Source organism: Aureobasidium subglaciale (assembly GCF_000721755.1).
Source record: "Aureobasidium subglaciale EXF-2481 unplaced genomic scaffold scaffold_2, whole genome shotgun sequence".
NCBI lineage: Eukaryota > Fungi > Ascomycota > Dothideomycetes > Dothideales > Saccotheciaceae > Aureobasidium > Aureobasidium subglaciale.
The window spans coordinates 175,859-187,027 of NW_013566993.1; the positions used below are offsets into that span (position 1 = coordinate 175,859).

At 50.7% G+C, this 11,169-nt stretch overlaps 6 protein-coding genes across 6 annotated transcripts; 2 read left to right on the forward strand and 4 right to left on the reverse strand.

Moving 5' to 3' along the window:
• Window positions 1-108: 108 nt before the first annotated feature.
• AUEXF2481DRAFT_36024 (uncharacterized protein) lies at window positions 109-1,451 on the reverse strand. Its single transcript, XM_013491956.1, has one exon. It carries the CDS (start codon window positions 1,203-1,205, stop codon window positions 336-338), a length of 870 nt encoding a protein of 289 aa, XP_013347410.1. The 5' UTR covers window positions 1,206-1,451; the 3' UTR covers window positions 109-335.
• Window positions 1,452-1,792: 341 nt separating this feature from the next.
• On the forward strand, window positions 1,793-2,392 carry AUEXF2481DRAFT_36027 (uncharacterized protein). Its single transcript, XM_013491957.1, has one exon. The coding sequence runs from the start codon at window positions 2,145-2,147 to the stop codon at window positions 2,310-2,312; it is 168 nt and encodes a 55-aa protein (XP_013347411.1). The 5' UTR covers window positions 1,793-2,144; the 3' UTR covers window positions 2,313-2,392.
• A 1,140-nt stretch (window positions 2,393-3,532) lies between these two features.
• Window positions 3,533-4,385, forward strand: AUEXF2481DRAFT_1553 (uncharacterized protein; the record flags this gene model as incomplete). The annotated part of the gene is made up of 2 exons (XM_013491681.1): window positions 3,533-4,123; window positions 4,191-4,385. 2 exons carry the CDS (start codon window positions 3,533-3,535, stop codon window positions 4,383-4,385), a joined length of 786 nt encoding a protein of 261 aa, XP_013347135.1.
• Window positions 4,386-4,464: 79 nt separating this feature from the next.
• On the reverse strand, window positions 4,465-5,564 carry AUEXF2481DRAFT_371048 (uncharacterized protein). Its single transcript, XM_013492198.1, has one exon. It carries the CDS (start codon window positions 5,334-5,336, stop codon window positions 4,755-4,757), a length of 582 nt encoding a protein of 193 aa, XP_013347652.1. The 5' UTR covers window positions 5,337-5,564; the 3' UTR covers window positions 4,465-4,754.
• A 228-nt stretch (window positions 5,565-5,792) lies between these two features.
• AUEXF2481DRAFT_1555 (uncharacterized protein) lies at window positions 5,793-7,895 on the reverse strand (the record flags this gene model as incomplete). Its single annotated transcript, XM_013491682.1, has 2 exons — window positions 5,793-6,343; window positions 6,398-7,895. The coding sequence occupies 2 exons, from the start codon at window positions 7,893-7,895 to the stop codon at window positions 5,793-5,795; spliced, it is 2,049 nt and encodes a 682-aa protein (XP_013347136.1).
• A 1,730-nt stretch (window positions 7,896-9,625) lies between these two features.
• AUEXF2481DRAFT_36030 (uncharacterized protein) lies at window positions 9,626-10,320 on the reverse strand. The gene is made up of 4 exons (XM_013491958.1): window positions 10,254-10,320; window positions 9,927-10,199; window positions 9,810-9,870; window positions 9,626-9,757 (listed from the first exon to the last, which is right to left on the reverse strand). Exons 2-4 carry the CDS (start codon window positions 10,079-10,081, stop codon window positions 9,695-9,697), a joined length of 279 nt encoding a protein of 92 aa, XP_013347412.1. The 5' UTR covers window positions 10,082-10,199; window positions 10,254-10,320; the 3' UTR covers window positions 9,626-9,694.
• Between the last annotated feature and the right edge of the window lie 849 nt (window positions 10,321-11,169).

Genomic DNA, 11,169 nt, shown 5'->3' on the forward strand with positions numbered 1-11,169 from the left:
TTAATGACTAGTCTCTGAAAAACATTTAAGAATCTCACACTATCGTCGTCCACGTTCACATGACGGTTTCCTGTATTCATCTTAGATTAGTGTTTTCATTTGACACTACCGAGTCTGGTACAGGATCGCTTTTTCAAAAAGAGAAATATGCTGGAAAGTAGTCAAGTCCCGAACATCGCAAAGCGTACTCGTCACAAGTATCATCCGGTCATGTCCTCTCTGGTCGTCAATGATGATATCTCTGCAACGATACCAGTCAAAGTGGCTTCGGAATCCAGGAGACGCAACAAAGAGGTATAAGTCTACCAAATACCGTGACTACGAAGTCGTTCCTCCTATGCAAATCTAGCCTTTCGTGCCTCTGCCTTTGCCCTGTCCGCCTCGCTCATCTGCGGCTTCTTCTCCTTTGCAGGCGCAGAAGCAGCGGGTGCAGCAGGAGCCTTGGCTTGAGCTGCTGCACCTCCTCTTCCACCACCACCCCTGCGACCACCACCACGCTTGTTGTCATTGTTCTCGCGCTTGACATCGGGCTTCTTGCTGGCACTCTGCTGCTCTCCGTCTGCGGGAGCAGCTCTCTTGCGCTCGCGACGCTCTGGAAGGGCCTCGTTAAGCTTTCCCGGCATCTCGCTCTTGCCGAAACGCTTTGCGCGTTCCAATGCCTTCAAAGCCTCATCTTCGTCCTCGTTCATGCCGAACTTTGCTGCGCGCTTCTTGCGCTTTTCAATTTCTTGGTCTAGAGTCGTCTTTGCGAGTCCAGAGGTAAAGTCGACGGCAGGCTTGGCCGGCTCTTCCGGTTGAACTTCTGCAGGTGCGCTGGCATCGGCGGTCTCGGAGTCTGCGGGTTGAGCTGTTGACGCGTCTTCGGCGGGCTTGATCACTGTGAGGTCGTCTGTTTGCGAAGGATCAATGTCGGCTTGCTGGTTTGGTACGGCTTGAGGGTTTGGGGCTTGTCCTTGACCGCCGGCTGCGATTGCGACGGAGGCGGAGTCTGTGGTTGCTTTGGCAGCTGCGGCGGCGGCAGGCTCGTCGTCCCAATCGATCTCGTCGTCGTTCTTGGTGGCAGCGGGCGCGTCGCCGTCAGCGGGTTGCGCATCGCTGTCTTGAAGTCGCTTGACCAGTTCGGCCTTCTTGCCGGTGTGAGGGAGGTTGCGCTCCTTGAGCAGCGCCTCGAGGTCGGCGTTCTTCATCTTGGTGTACTCGGCCATCTTGTCGCGAGTTGTTCACTGACGTGTTTTGGTATGTATCAGTGGATTTCGAACAATGTCGATGATGAGATAGATGTAAAATGACGCGATTGAATGGTTGATGGATGTTAATTAAATGGACAAGGAGACGACAATAGCTGTTCCTTCCTGGAATGACGCGCGACAGTAAGCTCGAGAGCTTGTGTCTGCATAACTTTTTGTGCATTTCTCATGATGCCGTAATACTCACCCTGGTCTCCCATCCAAGTTGCTCTGTGAGGAAGATACAACGTATCTATGCCCTTCTTGGGTTATAGATCGGGTATCAAGCATCTTTACTTAATCGATCATAGGTATATTGGCTTCGTTGCTTCACAATTGACTCAGTAACAGCAATGTATGCGACTGATGAGGGCAGAGCTCAAACAAACAAAATTACCTGCTATATCATAAACACTTGGCTTCGTCCAATGATGACGTGCCTCTTACGGAAGTCGATATCTAAGCCTATCCAACTGCTCAAAAACCGGTCAAGCGTTGCCGTGACCTTTTCTCCGAAGTCGAAGACCTGTCAGTCCTCCCCTAATGTAGCGTAAGAAAAGATGTAACAGGACCGAACTCTTGAGAGCATTGAGTGACTATTGAATGTAAGCTTCCTTCCTCATACTAATGAGATAGATCTTCAGGACACCAGGCCATGAACTCGAAGCCTATCTGAATTCAAACTATGGACCAGGCAATCCCGTGTACGAAGACCTATGCGATCTGACTTGAAAAGGCCTCACAGAAGGCTGGGTCGCTAACTTCGAACTCGATGGAGCCAAGTATCGTCGGTCCAAGATCCTTCTCCCAAGTGCAGAGAATAGGTGGGTTCTTCTCCATCACCACCGTATATATAGAGAGTGAGGAGGAAGTATAAAATGCCTAAATGAAGTCGACCATGATCATACGCTAACAATCATGCAGTACTCGGGTCAATATCGCTCTCATCCTTACGGCGAGATCAACCGTGTAGTGCAAGTCGACTCCGCTGCCGAATTGAATGGTATGCAAGGTTGGCAGGGCGCTGGGTGGACATCACTTGGACCCGTACGCATCACTACCCTGAAGTACGTAAGGGTGCTTTGATCGCATTATTCTTCTTGCCGGCAGGTAGAATCAGTTATAAGGCAAAGCCGGGCGATCAACAACCCGCTAGTGTTTAAGTATGATGCTGGAGGATAGATGACGCTTAAGCCTTAGCGATAAGGATCTGCTCTCATCATGACTTGGAGCACGAGAGTATCGTGCGTGTATTGAAGAGCGATCGGTCGATCAAACTCTATCATTCACTACGTCAGTAAATCGAGCACATACGGCCACAGTCAGCTGAAAACTGGGCATCCCGTCCGCTCTGCCATACATAAGCAATTGAACGGCAGATTAGTACTACGGTGGGTGACCACGTGGGAATCCCTGCTGCTGTATGTTTTGCACTTTGTTTTTGCGACCTTGCTTGCATATTGAACACCATGACAATAGCCCTGGTGGTTTGACTTGTTTTACAATTTCCAGTGTGTGGTCGTGAAAGGCAGCAGCGAGCGGCCCGCAGGCGCCCTCCACATCTTCTCGACGACCAATGCCTCCCCAGTTTACGACTTGTCAAGTTTCGATATGTGTTTGGTGAAGACGCATGCAGCTCTATACCAACTCCCAGCACTTTGGCCGGCTCTCGACATCGAAGCACGCGCCACGTTGTAATGTGTATGAGGGGCGCATTCTCATCCAATAAGCAATGTAGCTGCCTATCTCCAAACTGCGGGTTGTTGCACGAAGCTGTAACAGATCTGTTCGCGGCACTGGATGCATTTGTCTGCCCAGCAGCCTAAATCAAACAAGGTAAAGAGCAATGCCCGATTGACTGTTCTGAGGGGCTCCAATAGCGTGATCTCATGGATTGGTCCTGATTTATGAATCTCTCAAAGTGCTCTTGGTATCTACTCATTTTCCTTTCCTTCCCCCCAAGTCGTCTTCCTTGATTGTCTTCGCCAGGCCTCCGCGCAACGCAAGGAAGCTCGCTAGGATTCGCACTTCGCAACTACTCCACCTCTTGCGCAACAACTACCATGAAAACGAAACTACTACACCAGGAAAGGAGACTACCGTAATAACACGAGTGAGATACGATAGTCTGATGGGCGTTAATCGAGTTGTCGTTTGGCGTTCTTATTGACACCTCAAAACAGATTGAAGCGAGCATCCACCGGAGAAACAAAGCCAGTGTTGTCCGAGAACTACTGCGCGCCACTCTGGTAATCCAAAATGACTCTTCGGACTCATGCGCATCTAACTTCATATTGGTAGCCATAATGGAGACCACAGATGCCGAACCATCTCGCCTCCGATCTATGAGAGATCTCAAGCACATATTCAGCCCCACCGCGTCACACATCTATCACCCTCTTCACGAAAATCAGCGTTCCAGAAGATGCACGCCCTGGCTATTTTGGGTGCTCGTTCCATTCCTGATGATGTTGTCTGTTGTCACTATCATTACATTCTCCGACCTCACAACCACAGGAAGATACACACTAAAAGACGAATGGGCCCGCAAATATCGCCGTAGTGTCTCGACCACCTTCCACTCAGTCACTTTCCAAGAGCAAGTCGAGTATTGGGACTCTGGAGCTGCTGGAGATGCATCATGGGAGAGCTTGATCCCCGAGAATCAAGGCCTTATGTTTGAAAAGGATGAAAAGGGTATTGCTCGTTATTCGGGCTTTTCCATGTTTCATCAACTGCATTGCCTCAGCCTACTTCGGGATGAACTTATCAAGGCATATGGTAACAAAACTGCTTCAACTCCTGATGAAGGACACCATCACATACGCGCTTTGCATGGTGGCTACACGGACTTGACAAAGGTGCATTGGTACCATTGTCTGGATTATCTTCGACAGGTACATCATTACTCGCTTCCACACTCGATGAGTAACGATTTACTGACTTGACCTTCTCGACGAACAGGCTCTCATCTGCAACGCAGATAACACGATCGAAATGTGCGTTGGTGATGCTAGTAAGCCCATCGCAACAGGATGGAATCGTACACATCAGTGCAAGTCCACTAAACCAATGTGGGACTTCTTTGAACTCCACAAAAAGGAGTTCACAGAAGAGGAGATGAAGGGTTTGCATGATCACCATCACGGAAGTCCTTGATGAGCCTTTGGTACCGCACTTTAAACGATTATGATAATACAATTGTTGACCATATCTCGAATCAACACTTTGGCTTCCAGACTGATGGACGTGATCTACATGCTTCCACGTGATGGTTTGTTCCAGTCACAATGGAAGGCGCAAGGTGAACAAGATGCGAGATTGTGACATTCGGACTGACCGCGACTGCCTGATTTCCATGTCTCTCGCACGTGGCTCGGCTGCCTCACATCTTGACTCAGCCTGAACAGCTACTTTTCACACTTCTTTCATCATAGGATTTCTGCTCTATCAGATTATACGCGAATATCAGCGTTGTCTCCTCCTTCATCAGATTCCCTCCGACCCTACGAAAGGAAGTCGTCTTAGTCAAACATGTCCATCAACCCTTCTCTTCCAATGGGAGGGCTCTGGCTCCGAGCCATCCCCAAAACCTCTGACGAAGACGAAGAAGAATGCGCCACGATGATCCCCGGTCTTGGTGGGTGAGCATGGAATGGGAATTGATGGAGGTACTCTTGGAGAGAGAAAAGGAAGCACGTGCCAAACAAGAGGGCTTTGATCAAACGGCAACAGGACGATCCAGAGTCCGAGGTTGAGCCCCTGACTCCATACGAAGAGTTCTTGATCGAGAGGGCGGACGAAGCCTTCGCTGACTACACGCGTCAGGTGGCCTCTCTTAAGACAGCAGCGGAACGCAAAAAGGACCTTGACAGCACAGCAGCCCAGATATACGTATCTTTGAACGGACGAGGTGTGCTCTGGGAGTCTTGAGCCGACAAGGGAGATGTGCATGAATATTGATGTCTTTCGCCCAATCCAGTAGCGGCAGATATTAGTACAACTGTATGCAAAGCATTGCATGCAATCACACTTATCCATCCCAAGAATAGAATTCAGCACAAGACCGCTGAACAAAAACAACGTGGTTTTTGAGCAACCGGTAGCCATGTCTAAAAAAAAAAAAAGAACAAAGACCGAGGAGAACAAGAGCTTCTAAACTCCGAGAGCGTCACCGCGGGAGAATGAAGTCGAAGAAAGTTTTAGTCATGTTTTTCTTATTTCAAATATAATATGTTGTGTACCAAAACAAACAAAGCAGGAGGCTCCAAAAGTGCCGGATATCTAAAGACAGAAACGAGAATCCCAAACCGAACAACAGCCTCTCCTAATAGAGGGCCAGCCAACCATGAGACGCGTAGATAACGATAAGAGGAAACCAGGAGAGAGAAGGGATGATGGTGGCAGTATTATAAAAACATGAGTGCAGGAAGGGTAGAGGAGGAGAAGGGGAGTGAGAGCAGAAATCCGAAGACGATCTCGCCATAACTCTTGCCTGTTTTTTGAAGGCCAACCGAGAAGAGAGAATCGAAGGCCAACCGAGAAGAGAGAATCGAAAGATCGAGTTTACGGCGAGACAGTGACGTCTTCCATCTTTTCAGGCTCGCTGGTATCCTCGCCACTGCTCGCGACAACTGAATCGTTGGCTGAGTCATTGCCTGATGTCGTGATATCGGCAGTTTCTAGTTGCTTTCTCAAAGCAGCCATTTCTTCGTCCTTCTTCTTGAGCATGTCGAAAGCGAGGTTCTTCTCATGCTGCAGTAGTTTGATGTAATCAATGGCGCTTTCCACAGTAGCAGCTTTGGAGTTTGCACTCCTGCCTTCGGCTGTGTTGTTGCCTTTGCCATCCTTGGCATTAGCTTCTTCCTCTTCTTCGGCAATCTCTTCCGCTTTGCCCTTGCCCTTGAGTTTGGGAAGTAGCGTTTGCATTTCCTTGATAGCTTCGTTGATCCTGTTACGACGACCTTGCTCGGCGATTTTGTGTGAGGTACGTTTTGATGTCAAGCCCATAGACAAAGACTCTGGGTATGAGACACCAGGGAGTCGTGTGCCTTCGAGAAGATGAGTATAATTGGATTTCGATGCGAGAAGAAGTGCCTGCTGAGATTCGCTGAGGCCTACAAGAATGTGGTTAGTAAACGGAATTGCTGAGAGACGGCGACAACACGTACCTCCTTCGGGCAGCAGAGGCTTGATACTAGGACTGATCTTTGGTCGAATAGCCGGACTAACAAGGGCGGACGATGTACTGACACTGCCGCGTGTCTTCGCTGGCCGCGAACGTTTCGGTTCGAGCTTCTTGCCCGAAAATGATGGTGTTGACATGATAGCAGGCGACTGCATGGCCCCCATCATGGGGCTTGCAGTGGTGGAATTCGATGGAGCCAGTCTAGGTGTGCCCTTGGTGGCCGGTGCCAGACGAGGAGTGGTTTCGCCTGACAACGTTGCGTCGACTCTGTTGACGACCGGACGCGCGGTGTCCACAACAGCAGGAGGTAAAGCAAGGTCTTCGAGCATACCCATCTGATCCTGTGACTGAATCTGGAATTGACCAGAGCCCGGATGTGGCCCAGTAGAAGAATTTGCAGCATTTTGATGTTGACTTTCACGTATAGACATTAATGAAGCAGGGGTAGCAGGACAAGGAGCGCATGGCCCTGGGTGGGAATGGATCGGAGTCGAAGCAGGAGCAGAGTGATTCTGGGGCTGCAAGGCTGGAGATTGATAGGCAGAGGCGGGTAGAGGAGGAGGGCCCATGGCTGAATCAGGCAAGGCCTCGGGCGATATTGACTCTGTGCTCGAGCCATGGGCATACGACATGTACTCGGTGGAAGGAGTACGAGAACCCTGAGCCTGGCTCTGGTTCTGTGCCTCGATCAAGATGTTATTGACTTCGCGAGGGGGAATGACGGTCGAGAGATGAGCCGAGCGACGTCTCTGTCCCTTGACAATGGGGGACTGTCGCACGCGAGCAGCAGGACCCGTTGAATGCGGCGCCTGGGGCTTCCTTCTACTTCTGCGAGGAGCAGCATCTGTCATGTCTTTCAACGAGTCCACGTCCATGTTGAGGTCGAGCGGCGAAGCGGCAGCCGAGCTGTCGGCTGTGGTCGGATTCGTATAATGGCTATGAGCATAGCTGCGATTCTGCTGCTGCTGTGCATGCAAAGCTGGAGAAGTAAGTGGACTGAAGTATGCGCCAGGAATGGTGTATTCGGGGATGGGATGGAAGGTCGAGTCTCTCGGCGTGACGGCTGGCGAGACCAACGGTGTGAAAGCCATGTTGTCGTCCTTTGTCAAGTGACGGTGCTGTTCGAAGAAAGGGCCGGCTCCCGAGTCCATCTGCTGAGCCATGTAGTGGCGCGCATTTCCTTGCAGGTCGTAGCTGTTTGGTGTAGGCGGGACTATGTTTGGCGCGCGGTACATGTCCTGCGCCATCTGTCGATGTCCCCATGCTTGGGCCTGGCCGAAGTTCTGTACGTCCAATGCAGATGGCAGCTCAAACGTCTTGGTGCCAAAGTCGTGCAGCGGGCCGTTCGAGCCCAGCGCTTGACCATCAGGCCCGTCGAGCGAAGGGAAGTCGCTCACGTCGAGGTTACCGATGTCGCCAATGTCGCCGATGTCACCAATGTCGAGGAAGTTCGCGAAGTCAATATCGTGCATGTCTTGCATGTCGATGTGATCCGACTGCGACCATGGCTGCGCCTGCTCGGTGTGATTCATTCCAAAGGCTATCCGGCGCTGAGATAGGAACAAATGTCGTCGCTGTTGCCGCAGGTGGCTCGATAGACCCCTACGATTTTTCGCGAGGCGCGACTGGGTATTGTAATACGAGAGAGCTCGCTTGTGGTGACGCGAATCAGGACCGGCGACAATAATGGCGCCGAACTGGAAAGATGGCTCGAATTTCGAATGAGATGTGGTGACGACCGGCTGACTGGGTCTCCCTGAGACCCAGTGGGCGTTGGGACAAGACCGTGTGGGCCGAAAGACGGCTAGTCTGGTGGGGGCAGTGGTTGCTTGCGGGCGGCGGGCGCGGGCGCGGCCTAAAAGATATGGGACAAATGGAAAAAAGGCGTGCAACAAACTCTATCCCATTGTGCATCCCGGGAAGACTTGTTTCGCATTGGACAAGACAGATACACACATGTCACTCGAGCTATACCAGACTGGAACCAGATAATCATCTTGTTGCCCATGTATCAGACCCCTACCTGAAAGCATGATAGATGAGCGACTCGGAAGAATAGAATTTTGCGCCCAAAGTATCTCGGACTGACAGACCCTGTTTGGAGGAAATGGAGAAACCAAGGAGGAGGGCCAGTGCACGAGCTAGAAGATCTCGGGATTGCGATGCATTTAGCCCGACTTCCCTTGATCGAGGTCACAATCAACTTGGAAGCAAATGATCTATCAAACCCACCCGTGTGCATAGAAGGCTGCTTCTACTTGCACTATACATCTCTTCCGTCTCAAGCATCGAACGTGATCCTGCTCAAGCCCCCAGAGCAATGTGGCGCCAAATGGTCCTGATGACCTGCCGCAACCATCGCAGATCTTCCAGAGTGCTTAGTTCCCGAGTACGCAGTACCTACCTTTCCTGTTCAATTACCAGACCGATTCGCTACTCAACATGTATAAGCAAGCACATCGATTCACAGCCAAATTTCTGTCTCGCGAATCGGCTTCGGCTTGCCGAGAACTGGGGCGCGAATGTCACTGGGATGTCACTTCAAGCATTTGGTTTGAAATAGGCACGGGCGTGGAGCAGCCGGTTTCTGCCTAATGTTTAAGAAACCTTCAGGGCGTTAATATCTAACGTACTCACTTCTATCAAGCAGCGACACCGGCTGTCTCTTGTGCCAACATAATGAGAATTTAAGTATGACATCTTCAGGTTGGTCCACTCGATTAAAGAAGGACCACTGGGCCCGGGCCATGGTCAATGGAAAAGATGTTCTTCCGAAGCCAACTACACACACCATGGCGAGCGACATCTCGACCTTACATCTATTGAATACGCATGCAATTGATGAAGAAGTCCCATGCGCCTGGTATTAGCTTCGCCATCGGCACCTCGTCTCGCGTTACTGGTCTAGCCGACCCACCTCTACTTTTTGCTCGTGCTTGCAATCTTGAATCCTTCGGCGAGTGCCATGACTACTACGAGTTCCAAGCTTGAATGTTTTTCTTTTTGCAACCTGCAGCGGATGTAACTTCATCGAGAATGCTCATTGCTTGAAAAAAGAAATTGTTGAAGACCGAGATTGATCAATCCATAAGAACATTATGCTACAAGTACCTTCCAGAAGCGCACAGCCAATCTACCATGCTGGCGCATCTTGCTCGGGTCGGGAAGATAGAGAAGAGGAAAAAGATTAAGTCGAAACACGAAGCACCACTCTCCGCCTAAAACGCCAGTGCTGGAAACCCGGTATGATGTCTCTTGTGAAAGGAAAAGGGAGGCTGCTTTACATGATGATGCAGCACCCGCCAGATTGTTGAGGGGCGTAAGGGTCATCGCGCTTGTCGATCTAGATGGACATGTCAGAAGTGTTATTTTGATAATTGTCCCGTAATACTCACAGTGCCCCAGCGGCTGGGAACCATGAAGTCCTTGGGTTCCTTGTCGGTGAAAGCGATGAGGCTGAGGAGATATATGTCAGCTTTGCACGATTGTATCATGTTTCCGCGCAGACTCACTCCATGGAAGCCTCGGAGACGGGGATTCTTCTGCGGTTGAGATCCTCTTGCAATCTCTGGTTCAGCTCATTGAGACGGCGTAGCTTCAGTTCGGCCATGCTCTGCTTCTTGCTTCTGCCGGTGTCGTTGTTGCGAATCTCGTACGGCTGAGACATTGTGGAGGAGTTGGACGAGGATTGGAGAGATTAGGGAATTGAAGATGGGCGTAGGAGGTATAAGGGTGAGCGGAGCGGCAGGATAATTGGACGAGAGACTAGCGACGAGTGTTGGCGACTGTCATAAGTGGTCAGCTTGACGAAAAGCGAACGAAGCACGAGGATGTCGCACGGTAGATGGGCGAGGCGTGGGAGCCAATGGACCGGGATCAAGGGAGAAGAGGACGACGTCGCGCGCGTGTTGTTCTCGTGGCCGGGAGACAGATGCAGACAAATGGGGTAATGAGCGACGCAGTGAAGAGGAAGGCCACTGGGAAAATCGACGTTACACAGCGGCGAGGGTGCAGGAATCGTCGTGTCTTGAGGACGAGGAACGGTTGTGGACCTGTGGTCGGATGGGCACTGCGCTCCTCAAATTGCATTGCAGATTGGGAATAGCGTCTTGGCATCTACGGTTTCGCCTATCTATTCTACTGTCTTTACTGACTGCCTGGCCCGTTCTATTCTGTGTGACGTGAGGGATGCATCTATAAAATGTCAAATCCAGCTCTTGGATACACAGACACTATTTACAGCATCTTGTCTGCGAGGCACGTCTATCCCTGCGAAGCAACACCGAATCTGGCTTTGGACCCCAGAAAGTCAGGGGTTGCTTGAGTTGAGCCGCTTCACCGCTGCCGGGCTGGCCGTGACTGCTTTCGACTAATGCTCATTGTGATGATAACATACCTCGAATTGTACGAAAAGTCTCAGATATCTTGTCCTCTGATGCGGTAGTCGATCGCATAGGACTTTTAGAACAGATTACAGAAGTGTAAATACCGAAAGGAGCCGGTTGACTCTCACATGGTGAATGCACTGCTAGGTATTGGCAGTTCAATACCTCCGCAGGTTATAATAACTATAAATCCTTATGAGACGGTGCACAAATTCTCAGTCACAGACATGTTGTTGATCATGTAGGTGAGAAGTTGAGTTTCGCGTTCGACAGAGCAAAGCCATGCGAAATCTTGGCGCGACTGAGGGCCAAAGTCGTGTTGGCCAATCACAAGCGAGCCGCACCTGGCAGCGACGCCTGGGAAAAATCA